This window comes from Halichoerus grypus, chromosome 11 (assembly GCF_964656455.1).
Source record: "Halichoerus grypus chromosome 11, mHalGry1.hap1.1, whole genome shotgun sequence".
NCBI lineage: Eukaryota > Metazoa > Chordata > Mammalia > Carnivora > Phocidae > Halichoerus > Halichoerus grypus.
In genome coordinates, this window is record NC_135722.1 from 25085907 (window position 1) to 25108065 (window position 22159).

The 22159-nt window shown below is 50.6% G+C and overlaps 1 protein-coding gene across 1 annotated transcript; it reads left to right on the forward strand.

Moving 5' to 3' along the window:
- Window positions 1-419: 419 nt before the first annotated feature.
- ELF5 (E74 like ETS transcription factor 5) lies at window positions 420-21695 on the forward strand. The gene is made up of 6 exons (XM_036107014.2): window positions 420-540; window positions 10217-10450; window positions 13527-13577; window positions 19533-19601; window positions 20810-21005; window positions 21452-21695. The coding sequence occupies exons 1-6, from the start codon at window positions 420-422 to the stop codon at window positions 21546-21548; spliced, it is 768 nt and encodes a 255-aa protein (XP_035962907.1). The 3' UTR covers window positions 21549-21695.
- Window positions 21696-22159: the final 464 nt, after the last annotated feature.

Consider the following 22159-nt stretch of genomic DNA (forward strand, 5'->3'; position numbering starts at 1 on the left):
GTTTGGGGGTGTATTAACATACAGCAACACTTGCCCAGCCTTCAGAAGCATATGGTTAAGCGTTACAAGCCAGAGTTCAGGGGTCAGATGTGAGCCAGTAGGAAAAGTAAAGAAAGAGGCAATATTGCATCATAAGAGCCTCCTGTCAAACCCTGAGCTTTGCCACTTACGGGCCATGTTACGTGGGCAACTGTCTCAACCCCACTGTCTAGGTTTTCCTGTATGTAAGACAGGGACAGATGTACAAACTTCTCGGGATGTGGCAAGGATTGAATAACATTGTGGCAAGCACGTAGAGAGGTACCTGGTTCCTAGGAGGCTGTGTGTTTGCTATTAAAAACCGACTGTGCCCCGTGGGGGGCTCCTGCATTGTGGCCCTCGTCGGCTTCCTCACAGCCCTCTCCTGCCGTTGTAGGGTGATGTTGGACTCAGTGACACACAGTACCTTCCTGCCCAACACGTCCTTCTGTGACCCCCTGATGTCGTGGACTGATCTGTTCAGCAATGAAGAGTATTATCCTGCCTTTGAGCATCAGACAGGTGCGTAAATCCAGAGAAGCCCATCCGAGCTGGGAAGAGCTTGGGCAGGAGGTGGTGCTGGCCTCTAGGAGGCGGCAAGGCCATGCTGGGGGCCTGAAAATGCCAGCTTCCACCAGTGTTCAGGGCAGAAGACTGGAGGAGGTCTGGGAAACAGGCGGGGCAGCTTCTGCAGAGAGAAAAGTACCAGAATCCTCACCCCAACCTCTTCCCAGCTCTGTGGCCTTGGGGGACTCTACTAACGTCTTCGAGCCTCGTTTTGCTAACAGAATCAATCTCTTGGAGTTATTATATTTAAGCAATGTAGTGGAAAGAAACCCTTAGCCTAGAGCCTAGCGCGCTGTGATTGCTTGATCATCATGGTTTTAGCTAACATTTGCTGAATACTAGCTATGGTTCAGGCCCTGTGCCAAGCACCCATCTCATCCTTACAGCAGCCCTATGAGAAATGAACAATTATTATTTCTACTGTATGGATGAAGAAACTGAGGCACAGAGAGGTCAAGTGACTTGTCCAAGGTCTTATGGTTAATTAAGTTTCATGCAAGTTGACTTGAGCACCTGTACTCTTAAGTATCCTACATGGTCATCTTATAAATGATGTTACCCTGTGGTTATTGTTATTAATATTACTGTTTTTCTCTGAGCTTCTATTTCCTTATCCCTAAAGCAGGGATGATGAGAATCACTGTGAGGATTACGAGAGCCAAACTGCATAAAATATATAGCTTGGCCCAAAGCAAGTGCTCGGTAAACATGAATCCCTACACTGTCCACCAGGCCTCCCTTCCCACCCTTCCTCCTCTCTCGGCCAGTTTTCTCCACCTAAAAAGGAAGCATGGGGCCCTGTGCAAATCCCATGCCAGAGGGGGGCCAGCTGAGCTTTGCCCCAGCATCTCTCTGAGGGCCTCTGTCCCCAGGTGCTCGGGTGACTGCACATCACAGCAAACCTGGCAGAGTGCTCACAGGGCGGGTGCACGCCCCGAGGCTGGTGATGCAAGTCCTAATCAAGCTGTCAGTCCTCATGGGGCCTTAACCCTGTGCCTCCCGGCTTGGCATGGTCCACACTCAGGGGCAGGAGGCGGGCGCGTCCAGGAGAGGCCAAGCCTCTGAGGCTGCTGCAAAATGTCTCCCACCAGAAGGAAGCCCCTGCCTCCAGGCCAGAGGCCAAGGCATCACAGACACACCTGAGGCCCTTACCTCCATAATCCAGTCCTGCCCCTGCTCCTACCACCAACGCAGGAGCTCACACACGCACAGGATGTCTCTCCCCCTGTCTGGAGGGTCCTGAGTCAGCCAGATACATATTCCAGTTCTCCTTTAGGCCTAAGAAACACTCTGATTCAGAGATAATGAAGAATGTCCTCTATTTCTGCCCCTCAATATTTGGTTGAGGCTAAGTTTGAAGGAGGAAAATGAAGGCTTTTGTGTCCCCATTGTCTCCCCCTTTGTCTGATGATGGCAGGGTCCAGAAAGAAGGTCCTTCTCTCCACACATGCATAACCCAGACCTGCCATCCCGGGAGCCCCCTCTTCCTGCCCATTCTGCCAGGTGGCAGCTAGAGAGGTGGCAGGAGGGGATGGCCTGTCTGCCCAGGGAAGTGTTCCAGGCACTGGAGCAGTTTCTGTAGTCATCGAGAGCTCAGACTTTGGAGCCGCATATCCTAAATGCAGTCTGGCTTTGAGATTTAATAACTGTAGCGTTGTAACTTCTTGTGCCTTAGTTTTCTCATCTGTAAAATGGAGATGGCAGTAACGCCTACCTCGTAGAATGGTTATCAGGGCAGTTTGTGAATATGTGGGAAGTGTTTGGGACACAGTCAGGTGCAGGACAAGCACACATGGGCGTCTAAAAATGAAGGACTAATTTCAGTTTGGGAAGACGAAAAGGTCCTGGAGACGGGCAGAGGTGATGGTTAGCACAATCATGTGAATGGACTTAATGCCACTAAACTCTACACTTAAAAAGAGTTAAAATGGTAAATTCTAGGTCTATTTTACCACAGTAAAACAAAAACAAAAACAAAAACGAAGGGTTAACAGAAGTGATCACCAGTAGGATTGCCAATGGGACTGATACCTGACAGTCTCAGACATAAAGACACAGCTTTCTCCTATCTGAGGCCTCTGCATTTCCAACAGTCTAATGAGAGGTTGGACCGGGTCATTGCTAAGACCCCTTCCAGAAGCTTCTCTGCTTCCTGCATCACAGATGTAGCCCTCTTCTTCCACCACCCACTGAGAGAAGACCAAATCCCACCAAGGCATGAGGCCGATGAAAATAAAATGTACTGCAGGAGTAACCCTCCCTGAGGGAGGAGCCCGACTTTTGACTTGCCACCTGGCTCTCTGGATTCCTGAAGGAGCTGAATGTCTCTGACCTCCTAAAGGTGGAGAGAAGTTGGATGTGCAAGGATAGTTGAGAGCTGCCTGGGCACTGGGTGGGCCCTGTAGGCCCTGGCCCTCCTCAGAGCACCTGCCTCTGTCTTTTCTATCCCGGAGAGGTGATGCTGCCATCCAAGCGTCTGCAGACAGGGAGGCAGCAGGGGACTGCAAACTCCCCATGGTCTGTGGCCAGTGCGACATCCCTCCAGCCCCACGCCTCCCAGTTAGTGGAAAAACAGCTCGGTCTCTCTCCCCTCTTCATTTCTCCTATTGAACAAAAGCAACAAGGGGCCCCATCTCATCCTTTCCAAGTCAGGATTTGACAGCTTAGATACTTTGAGACCAAAGGGAAGGAAAGGGAGAAAGAAATGATGTGCCCACTAGACAACCGATGTCTACAAGAGGGCAGGGAGGAATAATCAACTTAGTCAGGAAAACCAGGTGTTTTCACAACCTTTTCCAATGGCTGTAGCTGACAGCAGCCGAATCTGTGCCCGCCACGCGCTAACCGCAAAGGATCGGACCTGCTCTTTGAAGCGGGCCTTCTGCGTGGCCTCCCCGCAAGGCTGGGGAGGGGATGCTCACAGACTGCAAAATACTCTAGAATTTCATTAACTCCCTGTGGGGCTTCCCTTCCGCTCTCTTAAAATAAAGAATTAGCGACACTGGAAAACTTTATCAAAGTGTGCAGGGCAGGCCATCTGTACTTCACAAGCGTACGATACTTTTTAAAGTATTTCTCCACTCAAGTTCTGACAAGTCATGGAGTACCCCGGCCTCACACCTCGCTGCTGGCTCTCCGCCCTGAACCTACACACACCCACACAGCCCTCCCCTGTTTGCCGAGGTGACCACGCCGACATGCGGTGCCCCCTCTGCTTTGGATTCTTGTTACTACTTTGTCTGCAGCAAAGGTTTCTAGATTGGGGCCATTCCAGGGGTTCCTGAGCGGTCCCTCAGGAACCTGGGGAGACGGTTGAGAAGGCCGGGCCCCAGCTGCCACTCTCCATCCCCACTGTCACGCAAGGCTCTTGCACCTCGAAGGCACGAAGGCCCAGCTGCAGGAGCTGGAGAACCCCTACATGACCTACTCCCGGCTCCGCCACTCCCTCAGAGGACCTGGTGGCGGGGGGAGGGAGGCCACAGGAGCAGAGAGGAGAGCACGCTAACTGCCACAGCCTCGGTGCTCCACAAATATGTTAGCTGTTGCTACACCATGGGAAATTTTATTTAAAAGAGAACTTTATTTGAAAAGGTGCAAAATCTTTTGGGTATTAACATCCAAAAGATCAGGGAGAGAGGCATTTGGGTCCCACGTGGGCTTTTCTCAGCAAGATCCATGCACTGGGTATAGAAGTCTGAGAGCACATGCAAAAGAGTCTTAAGAATCTCTAAATGAAAACCAGATAAATAACATCATTGAAGAGCGTGAGGTGGGCCCGTGGCGGTGGTGACATCCCGGGAGCACCCCCAGAGAGAGATCTCAGTGCTCACCACCAGCAGCCCACCCTGCACACATCTGAGCCTTCTGGGAAGCTGTGGCCCCGGGACCACTAGGGGCTTGGTGCTCCCTGCGCCTTCCCAACCCCACATGCCCCAGGCCATAGCTCTTTGGTGATGCCCACCAACCCTTCTAGTCTCTTCTCCATTCAGTTTCTTACACTACTCCGGGCTTCCCTCCCATTCCACCATCTCATGGTCTAAATCATTCCACAGGCTTGGAAGGAAGGCCAAGAAGGGCTATTAGATGGAGCTCGACCATCCCTGGGAGGAAACCTGGAAACAATTTTTCATTTCAGGCTCCCCCCGCCTCCCATAAAGTCCTTCCTTTCAGTGACAAAGCCACAATTGATGGTGCCCCGTGCTACCCAGTCCACTCGCAGGCTCTCTTCAGTGCGGCCCCAGGCAAAAAACTTTCCCAACTCCCTATGCTAATAAATCACACTAATTACAGTCCAGGCTAACTTGGGCCTCCTGTGACCCAGACTCTCTGCCTCCCCACGCCTAGCCCTGGGCTTGCTTTGTTCTGCTTGTCCCTCAGCTAGATGGAGGCTGGGGGCGGGGGGGGCGTGGCCTCATTTCTCTGAGAAAAAACACAGTCCCAAAATAGTAACAAATTACAGGTGACTTATATTGAAGGCTTACTGTCCTCCAGATAACTGGGCTAAGTTCTTTACATGTACCATTTTTTTCCTTTTCACAGCAAACTTCCTATGAGGTAGGCACTATTGTTCTTGTTTTGCAGAAGGCAGCTGAGGTCCAGGGAGGTTAGGAAACTCCGCTAGGGTTGCACAGCTAATACGATGAAGAGCCAGGACTGCAAATCAGGGAGGTCCATTCCCCAGGCCATGTTCAGTTAACTCCACACAATCCTCACCTCCCTTCCTGGTCCCTTCCTGCAGGTCCCTTGCTCTTCAGGTCATTCGATGGAACTGTAGAATGGAGGATGGGACAAGAGTCTGATTGAATTCTGGGAGCTGGCAGGTTCCTTTAGCTTCACAGAGTTTCTCACTGAGGCTCCCCGATCAGCGGAGGAGAAAGACCAAGTTCTCCTGCAGAGGGTCTGGGGACCGAACTCAGAGCTCTAAGCTCAAATTATTTTCACAGTCTCCAGTCCCACAGATTTTGCATTCTGCTGCATATCTATTTTGTTGTAATAAGTCAAAATCTCCCCCCAGATATTTGCTTGAAGGGAGGCTCCCCCAAAATGAACAATGTTGGCTCCAGAATTTCTACGTAGGAAGGGCTCAGGGGCAGCCATCCATTTGGAAGAGATGGCAAAGGGACTCGCCTAGAATTTTTTTAAGAGCACTTTGCCTAAGATTGAGAAGACCATAGATGTCTATAATGAAGAAAGAGAGTTGTGGATTACTGGACCCACACTCTGGCATTTCCACGGGAGATGCACAGGCATTAATCATGTGGGTTCAATTACCCTTGGCACCCTCTGTCCACTCCCCCGCCCCGGGGCAGGGGATTAGCCCCTGCCCCTCCACCCCAGTGTCAGAAGCATCGTCTCGTGTGTGTCCTGAACACCAAGCATTTTACAAAATCACACAGACTCGCCAGTATCCCCACATTTTGGACAGTATTGGCCGCCTAACTCAGGCTGGCCATTCAAGGACAAATTAGCTTCGTTTATAATATAACTTCCTCAGTTTTCATTAAGAAAATAAACCCAAATCTCTGGAAAGGAACAAAGCTGCTGACCTACACACACAGAGAGAAAGAACATATTAGAAGTATTTGAGGAAATATAAAGTAGGTGTATGGGTAGCCTCAATATTAAGAAGTATACATGGATGGTATTTGATGAGCACTTACTACATGCCTGCCTCTGTTCTAAGCACCTTCCGTGGACATTCCCTGCTGACCGTGTGGGCATTTGAGTGTGCCACCCCAGTTCTACAGGCTTAAGCCCTCCCTCTGAATTTAAATACGTCCCAAGTTATAGCATCACTTGTGAGAATTCCACCCCCCCCCCAGAATTGCTGAAAACCCCCTTAGCTGCTCAGTTCTTCCTCCCAGTATAGCTGGCCCTTAAACAAATGTCCTGACCTACTTCCAGCTTCAAAGGAGCTGACTGAGACTGTGCTTAATAGTGGCCCGTGGACATTTAGATTAAGGCTACAAGGCATGGGATGTGATTCGTCCCCAACCCATACACATAGGCAGAAGGGTTTCAACGCTCAACTTCTCCAAAGAGTTTTGATTATTTATAAATGCTAGATGCATTGAGAAAAACACTTTGTATTTCCAGACAATATAATCTATTAAAGATAACATACTCTGTGGGTGCATTACCCCTTCTTTTATTTTCCCTGAGTTCATCTCTTCCAAGTAGCAAGAGGGTCTTCTTCACATCATCACAGAGGTTGCAAACCTTGTCATCATCAGTTTCTCATCCTTTTTCTGATTTTGTAAACCTTTTGTAACCTAAATTTTTATATGTATAAAAGATATATATATAATTTTATGTGTGTATATGCCTTTGTCCAAATCTTTTTTAGTCAGTCTTGGAGATGTGTGTCCAACTTGGTCCTCCTCAACCAAGAACAGTGAGGCATGATATGATGCAAAATTCTCACATTTAAAGATGGAAAAATTGATGTGGACCTAACTGACTAGCCATGTGGCCTTAGTAGGCCATAATCTCTCAGAACCTCCTTTTCCTCCCCTGTAAAGAGGGAATAATAGGCCTTGGTGATTTGGCCAGTTGGTTACACTCACTGGACACCCACAGCAGGGTAGGCCAGTCCCCAAGCACTCCTGACTCAGGGTGAGCAAAGCAGAGCTGGCCAGCCATGTGGAGTTCATGGTTTGGGGAGGGGGGTGAGGTATGAATCCTTCTGAGAAGAACACCTGCAGGGGCTGTGCAGGTATGGGAGGTCTCCCTGAGATGGGGGGAGTGAGCTGTGGTCTTGAAGATGAGTAGGAATTAGTTAGGAGAAGGTAGGTGGAGACCTTGTTCTGGGCCAGAAGCAATCCTGAGGGGAGGGGTGAGGAGGGGCCAGATGAAGCAGGCCTTCCTCACCTCTGTAAGCCTCACCTCTGCGCCCCTCTAGTGAGGATAGGACCACAGAAACACACCGCAACCAGAAAGCACCCATGATGCTGGCTCTCTTTGCCCTCCGTGTAGTGAGAACAGCCATTTTCCTCTCAGCTCCCAAGGCTGTGGGAAGGCCTTTCCTGGTGAGGAGAGCCCGCCATGCTTGGCTCTGGCTCTGGCTCCCCTCCAGAGGGAGCTGCACACAAAGCCTGCTCTGTGGGTGAGCTTCAAAGGAAAGAGCTGAGGGGAAGGGAGCCTGCCAGCAACACCTCCTCATGTCAGTGCCCACCCCCACCCAGCGTTTCTCCGAATCCTCTAGGCCCTTTGGCTTCCAGAAACAACATGGCCCTCTTCACGTGCCAAAGAAAATAACAAGGGGGTGGAAGTGGAGAGAGGAGGGGATGGAGACTTAGAAACCTTTCCATGAAAAGAAATAAAGTGTGTCCTCCAACTGCTGCACGCCGATAGCCATCTCTGTTGGGGGCTCAGCTCAGGACCAAGGGCGGAAGAATTTCAAGGCTCATAAACGTCCCTCATCAGAATACCAGGAATGTCAAAGGCCCCCTAGGTTTACTCAAGCCAGAAATCAGTAGATGAAAGCACAGACCAGACTGGAGAATGGCCGCCCTATTTTCTCAGGAGACCCTATTGGCCACAAGGGCCCCCCCCCACAGGCTAGTGAGCCGGCTCCAGCCAGCGACCAGCAAGCAAGGAGAGAGGCAGCCCCCTTGTCTCCTCACCCACCAGGGAGAGGCAACGACATTGACCTCCACCATCCTGGCAGAGTACCCCCGACCCTTTATCCACATGCATATAAAGTTCTGATTAAAAATTTAAGATAAATTAAAACAAATCTATTGTTTAAGTTGATCACCCCTCAATCTACTCCATGATGGGAAAGGAGATTTCTGGGGCTCTGACTTTTAGGGCGAGCCTCAGTTTTCTCCTTTGTGAAATCATACCTGTTTGGGAGGATTTGAGGAACGTGAGAAGCTAACACACAGGAGATGCCAAAGAAGCTCCCAAGGGAGCAATACCCCTGAGAGGGCACAGAACATCTCTCCTGCTGGGACTGGAAGCTCCACAGATTCACTGGGGACAGTGGCTGCAAATGCAACATTTATGGGGGAATCAGAACAGCCTCATCGATATTTGCTGTGGTGTCTTACTCATGAGTGACCTTTTCTGTCGTCCACACAGCCTGAGCCACACACTCCTCTCCGCCGTTCTCCTCAGGCCTTCTCACTCACTCTCGCTGTCTGCCTCTGCCTCTCTCTCCACGTTTCATCTCTTCTCTGTCCTGACACTCTGAGGACCAGGTGCGATGGAATGGGAAGAGCGATGGCTTTCAAGTTCCAACTAGGGTTTAAATCCCAGCTCTGCCACATGCTGGCTGTGGGATTTGGGGCAAGTCCTCTGTGACCCTCCGGTTCATAATCTGTTACCTTCTAGGGCACAAGGACCAGACCTCCCACCGTGATTCTTTAGCTCACAATTTGTTGCTTCACACATAACAGGTGTTCAATGACAATCTTAATAATAGCATTAGAATCTTCCAGGCTCTGTTCTAAGTACTTTTGCATATGGTAGCTCATTTAATCCACGAAACAACTCTATGACATAGGTGCTATCATTATCCCCATTTTGCCAATGAGGAGACTGAAGCTCATTTATTGAATGAATGAATGAATGAATGAGCACCATGACAGCCACAAGACTTGTGTCCAAGAGCCTAACCAAGTACCTGGTACCTCACTTCTTCCATACCCCTTGTCTGCCCCCCCTTTCTGTTTCTCCTGGCATTGGGACAGAACTGTGGAGCACCCAATCTCTGTTCCAAGCCAGGCATGGCCACTTCCCAGCCTCCCAGACAAGAGGGTGCCCACCTCTGTCTGGGTTTGTATGGGGCTCCTCTGAAGCAGTGAAGAGGCTCTGGCCTCAGGATGGAAATTCCTCAAAGCATCATCAAAACCACAAAAACAACAATACAACCTACTCCCCCACTTCCCTCTTCCCCAGCGGAGGCTGCTGTGGTGACCCAAGCTCTGCTGGCCTCTGGGCAACGTCTCGCCAGCTGGAGGCCCTCTGCACAAGATGACCAGAGGCCGTGCACAAACCAGTAGCTAGTGTCGGCAACTGTGTGTAAGAGCAGAGGGAATCAAATCAGCTTCAAATTGTGCCTGGCACACACTAGGCATTTAGTAACTATTGAATTGGTTGGCAGTTTTCTAGGCACTACACAGCCTATACACCCGTCAACTCCAAACTGTGTAACAGCCCTGTGAGTTGGGCATATTACACCTATTGTACATTTGAGGAAACTGAGGCTTAACTGTCTATGGACCCTGCCCAGGTCAAATGCAGCCCAACTCGGGTTTGAACTCAGGCTTGTCAGCCTCCAAAGACTGTGCTCTGGATACCCTGTTGTCTGAAACCCAACTGCTCAAGGGCCTTGTTCTTCCCTTTCTCTTCTAGTCCCCCTCTTTCCAAGCACCAAAACTAGGCCCCCGCGCTCCCAAGCCATGACTGGGTTTCTCGCGGCTCCTTCTCTCTCCCGCCCCCAGGTGCTCCCGGAAGATCCAGTCTCCTCTGGTTTTGGCGGTGGAGCAGATAAGCCTGGGCCCCCGGAGAACACCCCACAGCCGAGGGTTGTGGACGTTAAAGGAATGGGAAGCCTCCTTCAGGGGGCCCCCTGGAGGCTTTCCTGGGGACCGCAGTCCCTCACTTTCTCTCTCTCCTGGTGTAGCCTGCGACTCCTACTGGACGTCCGTCCACCCCGAGTACTGGACTAAGCGCCACGTCTGGGAATGGCTCCAGTTCTGCTGCGAGCAGTACAAGCTGGACGCCAACTGCATCTCCTTCTGCCACTTCAACATCAGCGGCCCGCAGCTCTGCAGCATGACGCAGGACGAGTTCATCGAGGCGGCTGGCATCTGCGGGGAGTACCTCTACTTCATCCTCCAGAACATCCGCTCGCAAGGTCAGTGTCCAGGGGGCCGGGCCCCCGGGGGAGGGGCCGGGGGTGGGGCCCAGTTTAGCTCCCCCTCCCCGCCCCCCAAGTGGGATTTCATGAACTGGAACTCTCTATTCACCAAAAGCCCCTTAACCAAAATCTCTCAATCCCTGGAAGTTCTCCTTTGCTAGAATTAGAGACTGTAGATCAAAGGGAGCAAGTTACAAGGAAGCAAGTTGAGTACTTTTTTAACAAGAAAAGAAAACCTAAAAAGACATTCAGGAACCAGGCAGAGACAACGAAATAATGTATTCTGTTAATTAAGATTCGCCACCAGAAGACATGGGGAAAAAAAGAGCTTTCTGCTTGACTTTTCACTAAGCAGGAGGAGAAGAAAATGAACTAGACCCTTTCCCTTCCCGTTTCCAGAGGAGTCCAATTAATTAGCATTTCATTACCGCTTGCCTAATGGTCAGGGATCAAACGGCCGGAAGGTGGCGCCAGGGGCGTTATTTAACATTTCAATGCCCCACAAGAGCAGAATGTGGAAGAACAGGTGTTTTCAGATTGGAAATGTTTCTTTGAGAACATATAATTCTGTATCCCCATGTCACAGATAAAGGAACTAAGGTCCCAAGCGATTAGGTGACTTCTCCAAGGTCACACAGCACACAGAGTTGATTTGTGGAAAGTCAACACAAAGCAAGGGCTTTGAGTTCGGAAAGGCCTGTGTTGCCACCCTGACTCCAACGCTCTGGAGCCACAGGTCCTCTGGCAAAGGGCTTGCCCTCTCTGAATTTCCACTGCCTCGTCTGTACGTTGGGATAATAATACACACCTTCACAGGTGACAGGACTCCATGAAACATGGCCCGGAGCAGCATATAAAGATGCAAATGCAGTAAATGGCAGCCGTTTTTGTCATTATGAATATAACCAAGGGGAAAGACATTTTAAAAAATAAGGAAATACATCTCAGTTCAATTTTAAGAAAGACTTTTCTAAAAGTTAGCCTCTTTTTTTTTTTTTTTTTTTGGAAAGACTGCTTCAGAAGATACTAAAGGTAGGAAGCTCCCCATCACTGGAGATAATCAAGCAGGCTAATAGCCCTTCATTGATGGGGATGCTGTGGCAGGGATTCCTGTTTGGGCAGGAAACCACAGAGGACCTTCCAACTCTAAGATTCTTTGCTTTCCCCTTGCTCTCCCCCATTATGAGTGCCTGAGGGCAGGAAAGCTATGGATGTTGGTCCTGGGGCACTTCTCAGCTTCTGCCCTGGGAGCTACAACCCACCAGGTGCAGCAAGGAAGGGACCAACAGACCTGGTGTCCATCATTGTCCAGTCTTGGCTTCATTATAGCCGGTGACAGGGCCCTGCCAGGAGCAGTGGCCCAGGGCATAGAGTGGGCCCTCCGTGAAAAGGAGAAAGTCTGAATAAATCACAGCAGCTCAGGGAGGGGCTCCATTCAGAACCCTCCCTGGGCCACAGAGAGGGAGATGTTCCATCCTGGAAGAGGATGTAGCTTGGCATCACCAGCCTTCACCAAACATCATGTCAATCAAGTTTGTCTCCAGACCCCAGCAGCCCCTGTGCTGGGGTCTCTCAGCCTGGGCGCCTCCCTTCCCTAACCCTTGTTTCATCCCCAAATCTCTGTGCCTGGAGCCATTACCTTAGGGCCCGTGCAAAACAAGCCAAACACAATTGTTTTTCCAACAGGCCATATTTTGCCTCTTATCCTGAGGAATCCCTGGGGTCACAAGGCCAACTCCAATGGTGGAATTTCAGGCCAGGGTAGTTAACCGTGTTGAGCAGTAGAACAACCTACAGCACCAAGCTGCTCCACACTGAAATTCCTCCTTAAATGTTCTTCAAGCAGGAATGTATACTGTGTATCGTGAATCGAAATACATGTAGTAAGACCAGAGTTTACAGCGTCCCAATGTGCCCAAGACACACTGTTTCACCTGTTATCCCAGACTAATTATTACCAGCGCTATCTTTCATTCTCAAAAGTGTCTGCCTTTGTACAATAAATTAGATGACGATCTGGTTATTACCTAGTTTAGGCCTTCTCTTACTGCATGGATTAGGACTCCGGCAGAACAGGACACAGAAAAAGTAAGTTTGGACAGTGGGAGGAGCTACAGGGAGGGGGATAGGGTCCAGTGTGCTGTCTGGCTCAGGAGGTATTTCAATAGGATTCAAGGGCTCAGAAACTCGGGGACACTGGTCGCTGGAGAGTGAGGCCAGCAGGGAGGGCGGGGGGCCGTGGGTGGCTTCCACGGTGGGAGTGGAATGGGTCCCTCATTGGTCAGTCCTCCATCCTGTTCTTGGGCAGCCCTCCGGGCAGAGTGCACCCAGGTGCCCTGGCTGACCAGAACCCATCAGAAAATGGCACTGGGAATAAACAGTCACAAATGTGTCCTGTTCCAGGCCCCTCAGTCAGTGGAAGTTAATCCTACTGAACACCAAGCTAGAAAAGAGGTGTCCCTTGGCCTGTGACACCACATGGTAACTTGATTTGAGACTCTGAATTCCCCCACCCAGCCCACCCCATTTTTCAGAGGAGCAAACCAAGGCCCCGACATAATCTCCCAAATTCTTATTACAGCCTCTCGGTGGGTCTTGCACTCCTTTTGGCTTCCTATGTCCATTTTCCCCTTACCAGCACATAATGGGCATTCAAACCCCCAAGGGATTGGAGGCCCCAAAACAGATCACAGACCCTGCGAGCAGAGCTGAAGGGGAACTCACTCAGCGGGAGTCTTGTCACATGCTGCCCGGAGACTGAGTGAAGTCACACTGGGGTGGTGACACGGCCCAGCTCAGGCAGGGCACAGGCGCCCTTGGAAAATCCTCGAGGCTGCTGGAATGCCTGGCCCCGGGGCCTGCTCCAGGAGCCCTTTAAAAACCAGGAGATGGTTCTCTCTCAAAGGTGGCTTCAGCATGGCCCAATAAGAGCCAGGTGGTCTCAAAGTTTCTTTCTGAAATAAAACTACCCCGCAGAGGAGATGGTTGCTCCCCTTCTCCCCAGTACCCGCTCTCCCGGTCGGGGAACCCAGGGTCACCTGGTACCACTTGTGGACTTCTTTTTCCTTCCCAGGTTACTCCTTCTTTACGGACACTGAAGAGACCAAGGCTGCCATCAAAGACTGTAAGTAGCCAGGTTCACGTGGCCCAAGGCGGTGCCAAGGCCACTGGTGGCACCATGGGCTTGACGGTTCTTTTGTGACCACAACCGAAAAGTTGATGACCTAATAAACCAGTCACAGACCAGAAGACAGCAAGGGCAAATGTGGTGGGCAGAGCGCAGGGCCTGGGTTTATGGATTCCTCGTCCACCCCCAGACTCAGTTTCCCTATCTGTACAATGGAGCGACCGTCCCCGGTTGTGGTGAGTTGGAGAAATGGTGCGTATGAAGTGCCTGGCCACACGGATGCTCCAGGCAGTGGTAGCTGTGAGCAACAATAACCATAATGACCAACCCTAGAGTCCATGTCTCCGAAGATCTGAGCTCCCTAAGTTTTTAATCATAAGGTGATGGCGCTCCAGCGGCCCTGTTGATTCTGAGAATTAACGCTATCTCACTTTTGCAGATGGAGAAGGTTTAGGAAATGCAACTTTGGGGCTTTCATTGTTTTAAAAGAGGATGATGTTATTGCTTTTAATTACTGAGTGCCACACAACGGCCCTGGCCTGGGGACCAGCGGGAGACATGGGTCCTGGGTAGGCCCCTTTCCTCCGTGGACTTCAGCCCCTTCATCCACAGAGAGGGGATAGGGAATGGGGGGGTGGGGACTTGTGACGTCTCTGAGGGGCAGACACAGATGGATGGTTTCTCATGACTTATTTTTCCTGTCCTGAAAGTCCCAAGCAATCAACTGAGGATTTAGGTTATCTGGTTAATGTAGATTTTTCCATTCAGGGTTTTAGCCCAGGAATAGCTGCATCCTTAAAGCACACACTGCAGGCTTACGGAGGCCTGCCGTGCCCCACAGAGCCCCTCAGCCATCCCAGGAGTAGTTCTGCCTTCCGTGCGGTTTCCCCACACTCGGGCCGCAGGGCAGAGCCTCTCCTACCTGTGAACAAAGTTCCCGTGGAGTTTCCCATCCATCCATAACGGTCTGCGGGGTACAAACCCTGCTGTCTCCACCCAGCCCAGTCCAGGCAAAGCCCTCCCGCTCCCCGGAAAGAAATGAGCCCACTGAGGCCTAGGGGCCATTACTGAGTCTGTCTAAAGGCTTGAGCCCAGGGCAGGCGCTTGCCATACTCCTAAGCAGCAGTGAGTTTGACCTGCCCAAACTTCTCCCAGTGATCAGTGTTCCTGCCTATAAATGGGTGTCTTTCTTTGCCAGCCTGCCTCCCTCACAGCTAGGGAGAGATAGTGTGTCCCGTAAGTTCTGTAGAAGTTGTTACCTGAGTATAGAACTAGCCCCAATTAGAGTCATTGCTATAATAATGGCGGCTAGCGTTCCCCGGGTGCTTATAATGAGCCAGGCCCTGTGCTAGAATCTTTACCAACGTTGTTTCAGGTAATCTTTCTAATAACCCTGTAAGACAAGACCTAGTACCAAGCTTAGAGGTTAAAGGTGACAAGGTTAGGAAGGTGACAGATAACCCAGGTGTGTCTAAGTCCGAAGCCCTTAATCCCTTCCTCTCCTCACGCATCCCTTCCTTTCCCTTTTCGTTCATTCATTCATTCAACAACCATTTAGTGTACCCTTACCATGAGCCAGGCCCAGGCACCTACTACGTGCCATGGCTGCAGCAATGGGCGCAACCTTGGTCTTTCCATCATAAAGCAAGTGAGGGAGACATCAAACAAACAATCCCTGTAATAAATTTGTAATGGCTAAGTATGATGATACCACAAAGAAAAAGGACAGGGTGCTGTGTGTGTGATGGAGAACAGTTTGCATTTCAATTAGGGATGAGGGAAGACTTCCTGGAAGAAGAGATATTTAAATTAAGCCTAAAAGATGAGCAGAAGTGAGCCAGGAAGAGGGAAGAAAAGGGTACAGAGAGTGAGCGGCAAGTGCAAAGGCCCTGAGGCAGGAACAGTTTTGGAGGCCTCGAGAAAGAATCAGAAAACTAGCACTAGGAGGCTCAATGCAGTGACCGGTAGCCACATTAAGTTTAATTAAAATTAAATAAAGTGAAAATTCAGCTGCTGAGTCACACTAGGCTCATTCCAAGTGCTCAATAGCCACAGGCAGCTAGTGGCTACCACGTACTACTGCTCAGATTCCCATCACTATGGTTCTCTCGGATAGCACCTTGGTAGATCATCAGCAACATCAGCAGAGGGAGAAGCGGAAGCTGAGGCCAAGAGCAGGGCAGGAGCAGGTCACATACAGCTTTTGAGTCTGGATTTCATTCTGAGCAGGCTGGGAAGCCGCTGAAGCAGGAAACAATAAGATCCCATCTGCATTTTAAGAAGATGCCCCAGACTGCCATGTCTGGGTCAGGAAGGAGCCCAGCTAGGAGGCTACTGTCCAGGAGGCAGAGTGATGGTGATGGGAGGGACAGAGAGAAGTTTCTGGAGGTAAAGGTGGTGATAAGACAAGGGCTCTGAGCTGGCATCTCTACGGAGACAAACCCTGCACGACGGCGGCTGCCCCAGGCTTTGCTCCGTGCAGGCCCTGCCCAGCCTTACCAATGAGAGAGGCACCATTTCTAGACTGAACTCAGGGTTAAGTGGTCCAGTGAGCACACCAAAAAGCAGCACCCCAGCTCTGCCGAATGGCAGCCTCCACTACCACACCAGGAAACCGTGGCCTTCCGCCGGAGCCACTGAGGCCCATCTCTGGCTCTCCCACAGCTCTCCCCAGACAGAACCCCCAACATATAGTTTAACAAGAATGAAGACAACAGACTGACAGACTATACCATGAGCCTGTTCTAGAAAATCCAGGACGTATGATCACAATGCCTATGGCCCGGCTAATGTTTCGTGATCCCAGTCACCCCCAATGCAGAAATGAGATGTGCCGGCCAGAGGCCAAGGCCTGGCCAATGAGGAGAGCTGGCATCCCGGGGCTGCAAGCGGCATTCCCATCAGTCTGCAGCGAAGACGAACACCTACCCTTACCACCTGTGAAGCCCTGGGCCCCAGGCAGTGCCAGGCGGAGTATTTTACCTGCTCTAACTCATTTCATCCTCATTCTAACTCCATGAGGTAGGATGGTTGCCCCCATTTACATCTGAGGAACCAGAAGAGCAATGACTTGCAAAGCAGTGCAAAGATGGGATTCCAACTCATTTTCTCAAAGTCTGTGCTTCTAACATTGGGCCATTCACCACACGTGTGCACACACACACACACACATGCACACACATACACGCACACACATATGCACACATGTGCACACATGCGCAGGTGCACGCACACACATGCACACAGACAGGTGAACATACCTCCAGACCCTTCTCTTCATTCTGCTGCCCCCTCAGTTGAGACCCAAGGCTCTAGACTCTTCTGGGTCTGCAGCTCCTCAGTGACCCAGAGAACAAGAGGATTTCCAACTCGGTACCTGTGGAAGGGGCCCAGGCACGACAAGCTCTGAAGCTGTCGGGCTGGCCCAAGTGACACCCCCCGGCCACTCTCCACTTGTCTCTCTCTCCACCCGCCCTTTCCCACCCTCACTGCAGAAATGCCAGAAAACCAAGCCTGCAGGCTTGGGGTCGCTGCCGCGAGCGTCCTGTTCGGAGGCTCAGAGCTTCTCCTCCCGTCACAGAGTGTGGGCTCCCTAGCCCCACCCGTGCATGGGGGACATCATGAGCTTGTTTGGGAAACTGCCCCTCCAGCCCCCATCTCGGCTTCTGGACTGAGAATATATCCTGTGGCCACATTTTAACAGTCTCTAGTCTCCAGGCAACCAAACCTCTCCAGATTGCTCGGATAGCAGAGAACCCAGGCCATGCCCCCGTCGCCCCTGCACCAGGCACCGCCCAGCTGCGGGGACCCCTCCGAGACAAAGATAGTTCTGCGTCCGGGGGACCTGTCGCCCGGAGCACCGGGGGCATCTGCGGAGTAGTTCGGTGGGGTCCTGGAGCTGGCGCTGGTGGACGTTCTGACTTGGTAACCTGCCTCTGCCCAGCTAACTCGTACGGCTGCAGGGCCTCTGCCCCCACGGCCACCCCACGGCCACCCCCAGCCGAGCGAGGCCTCCGATCCGTGGAGCCATGAATGGCGTCAAAGCCACCGCGGGGAACTGGGAGCAGATAAAACAGGGATATCTCTGGCAAGCCCCACCAGGAGAGGCTCCCACAGTCCACACAACCCCGCCTCACACTGACCTGTGCTGGGCTCAGCCGACCAAGCCAGAGATCCCTCACCCGCAGCACATGGGAGCCGTCACACAAATTAAAAGGGCAGCGTTTTCCCTCCCTCTTCTGGCCATTTCGGCATTTCAGGGCAAGCTTACTGTCTACTCACCGGTTCATAACTCACCTTGGTTTATCTCGCCTCTCCATTTGCTTTCTCTCTTCTTCAAAGATTAAGTTAAAGCAACACTAGGTCCGCCCTGCGGGTGGCGCCAGGCAGCAGGGCGCTCCACCACACAGAAGGGCGGCCGTCTTCCCTCGGGTCATCGGCCAGCTGTCGGCCCTGCTCAGCTGCTTTCACTCCGCTCCAGCCGGCAGCTACCTTCTGTCCTCAGCTGGTTCCACCTGGGCATCCATTTGTGCTTTGCACACACCTGCCTGGGTGCATGGGCCTGGTGTTCCGCATCAATGCAATTCCAGGCTGTAGCCCATGAAAAGAGGGGACCCTGAAAGCTGAAGGCCTGCATTCGTCTCGTTGTTCGTTCCAGCGGACATGCGCTGTAGCTACTAGAGCTGAGGGCTCTGAGGCCGGCCTGCTTGGGTGCAGAGTTGGGCTCCACCAGCGGCCGGGCACGTGACCTGAACCCTGGCGCCCCCCCCCCCCCCAAACATTCCCGGCGCTCGCTGCTTGCCTGCTCCAATACCTCCTCGTCAGGGAGTTTTGTCTGCTGCCTCACCCCTCTTCACCACTGTTTCCCCACCCCCACCCTGCTTCAATATGCTCAGCATTTATCGCTTGTTCATTAGATGTTCTTACCCACTTGGATGTAAGTCCCCAAGAGGAGATACCCACCTCGGCCTGTGCCTCCAGCACCTCGTACAGTGGGCATACTGTGGCTCAACGCTCATGAACGAATGAGTGAATGAGCTGCAGTGAGCTCCCTGACCTCGCTCTGCCTCCATTTACTTCTATGTAAAATGGGGATAGGAATAGACATTCATCACAAGGGTGGGTGAGATTGAGAGCCTGGCAATACTAAACACTCAACAAACTCAGCTAATAATTAGTCACGAAGTGTTCATTGAACACCTACTGTGAAAGACAAGATAAAAGTAGTAGTTCTGAACATTAGCTTTGGAACGGACCTGCTCTGGTTCAAGCCCTGCCTCCACCACACTGGATAAAATTCTTAGAATTTTATCTTGCTCACTTTGCTCCAGCCATAATGGCCTCCTGGCTCTTTCTGAGACTCCCCCACACCTTCCACCCCAGGGTCTTTGCACGTGCCCTCCCTCTGCCCTGAGTGCTCTTTCCTGGGATATCCATGGGTTCGGGCCCCAGCATCACTGTCTACCCCACGCCCCTGGGCACACCACATGCCTGCCTCACGGGTTCTCTCTCTGTGCTGCTTCTTCCCTCCGGAAGACTCTCTCACCCCCTCACATCAGTGCGGATGCCTCCTGTGCACGAGGCCCTCCCTGGCCACCCCGTCTAAAGCAGGCACTCCCCCCCCACCCTTCATTCTCTACCCCATGTCTTGCTTCCTTCATAACACTTACTATGGGTGACTTGTTTGACTTGTATTTCACCTTGCCCGTGAGTCAGGGACCAGAGCTGTCTTGTTCTCGCTTATTCCCAGCACGGAGCCCAGAACCTGGCACCCTGCAGGCCCCTAGTGTTTGAACACAAATGCCCCCTAAAGGCAAACACCGCCCACCTACTAATTATCCCCAAAGCCTCACGTGGGGTCTTCTACTGCAACGGTGTCCAGTTCATAGTTGCTCATTTTGGTGTGATTTGAGGTCTGAACCAGTCCTACTGCTGTAACTCATTCTATTGCAGATGCTGATTCTAATTGCTTGAAAACAAGTGGCGTCAGAAGCCAAGACTGTCCCAGTCATAGTCGAACGAGTAAGTGTAGACATGCCCTTTCTCGTTTCTAATTTCTGAAAACCATTCATGAGACGAAGTCCTCTAATAAGCTTGGACCACTGAATGTTTGAAGGGGACCAGGTGTCCCCCAAAGAAGACAGCAGAGAAGTTGACTTTTATAAATTGTTACCAAAATTACATTTCTTTTCACTTGGACATGGTGTTGTGAGAATTAAAATGACGAAGCAAAGAAATTGTCTAACCATGGTGAATTTCTGAATAAGGGTTTATTTCTCCTGGTCTGCTGAGGGTCCCTCTCTCTTAAGGACTCAGAGACGATAGTAAACACCGTGTGCTGGCAATTCTCTTAGCCTTTCCCCGACCCTAAGACAGACCTACCCAGGGCCAAATCAAGTCTGCCAGGCTTGGTGCCAGTCACTTAGTATGTGTAAAATCATAATCCTCCAACTTCTGCCATGAGGTAGGTACTCCTCTGATCCTGTTTTACAGATAACTGAAGAGATTACAATTACAGAGCTAGGAAGAGGTGAATTCAGGACCCAAACCCAAGCAGTTGGACCCTAGAACCAATCTTAACCACAACTCTAATGAAACAGGAGAAACACCAGCTTTTCATGAAAAACATCATTGTAGGACCGGTCTGCCCAGACTGGTGTGGCTATGGATTTTTAGTACCACCATACTGTCTGTCAGAAAGATCATTTGACTGTCATTTTATTAATTCCTAAGAATTAGTCCATGGTTCCACAGAGCAAGGACAGGCTGGGAGCCATGGCGTTTCTAGTTGGTATAAATCTGGTGTCCCTATACGTGTGTTTTATGATTGCTTCATTTTTTTTTTAAGATTCTATTTATTTATTTGAGAGAGAGTGTGTGTGTGTGAAAGAGAGAGAGAGATCAGGAGCAGGGGGGAGGGGTAGAGAGAGAAGCAGACTCTCCGCTGAGCTGAGAGCCCAATGCGGGACTTGATCTAAGGCCCCCGGGATTATGACCTGAGCTGAAGGCAGATGCTTAACCGACTGAGCCACCCAGGTGTCCCTTATGATTGCTTTAATAGAAGACAGACATTTCACAGCCCAATGAGGGTCCAAGTAGAGCACTCAGTCATAATATAGAAAATAACCCCAATAAAACAGCAATTCTCATGAGTTGATGAGAAATTGTACAACTTTTAGAATTTTCTTTTTTAATTTGTAAGTAACTTTTCTTTTTTTCCTTCTCAAAAGGCCTCCAAAGTTCTCATCTATGGGAATTTGTGCGAGACCTGCTTCTCTCTCCTGAAGAAAACTGTGGCATTCTGGAATGGGAAGATAGGGAACAAGGTATTTTTCGGGTGGTAAAGTCAGAAGCCCTGGCAAAGATGTGGGGACAAAGGAAGAAAAATGACAGAATGACGTATGAAAAGTTGAGCCGAGCTCTGAGGTGAGTTAATAGCATGAAATGCATGAGCCTTTGGGCAGAGTTATATAAAATGGCCAGCCATAGAAAATTAAACTGTTTTTGCAGCTTTTTTCTTGATAATCGAAAGGTCATGAGACAACACTCTGGTTCTTAGTTACAGGTGGGATTATGGTTTGTAAACGGACACGCCATCCTTCTCATTCTTGGCAGTGGCCCCGGGGATCACTCTGAATGCAGGCCATCCCACACACACACACACACAAAACTCGTTTTGAGCTGAGTGTGGTGAGGCTTAGTCTTCAAGGTGTCTGGGAAAGGTTTAAGTGTAAGCTGATAACAGGGTGTGAAAACACCAGGGTAACCAAAGACCAGCCTGGTCACCCAAGAGGAATGAGGGGAGTGTTTATGTTCTGTTGTCTTCCTGGGGTGTGGGCCTCCCCGCATTTCTCTTCTACTATCTTCCTCAGGTACTACTACAAAACGGGAATTTTGGAACGGGTCGACCGAAGGCTAGTGTACAAATTTGGAAAAAACGCACACGGGTGGCAGGAAGACAAACTATGATCTGCTCCGTCGTCAAACTCCTTGTACAGATTTCTTGTCTTCTAAAACAATCAATCGCATTGCAATAGACATTTGAAAGTCTTTTCGTTGTTGTTGTTGTCGTTCACCTGCAAAGGTGCTGATAAAATTTCTCCACTTCTCAGCTTACATTTGGACTCAGAGTTGTTGTTGTCTGCTCCCACGGTGACAGCAACCCTTGAAGGAATTCCTTCTTTTTTTCTTACCCATGGGAAGGAAGGAATGATCTTTTGTGGTACCTTGATCAAACATTCCTTCCCTAATCAAGAGTTGCAGAAACACAATAGCCCGTGCTATTGGTACCTACTCTGAGGAAAAGGGTCCCTTTCTGCCATGTGAGACTCATCCAGTGCTCCCCTTCCGAGGACCCAAAAGTTTTCACATATTTAACTGTGGCACCTGGCAAAGGCAAACAGGAAAAGTGACTCTTTGGTAGTTAGTATAGTAGGACAGGGTGAGATGTGGGTAAGACAAGCCTCCTGTAGATTTTTAATCATTAAAGTCAAATGCCATAGAAACGTTTCTTAATTAATAAAAGAGCGAATGCATCAAGCTGGGACATGATTGGATTTAGCATAGGTTAAAGTAAGTAT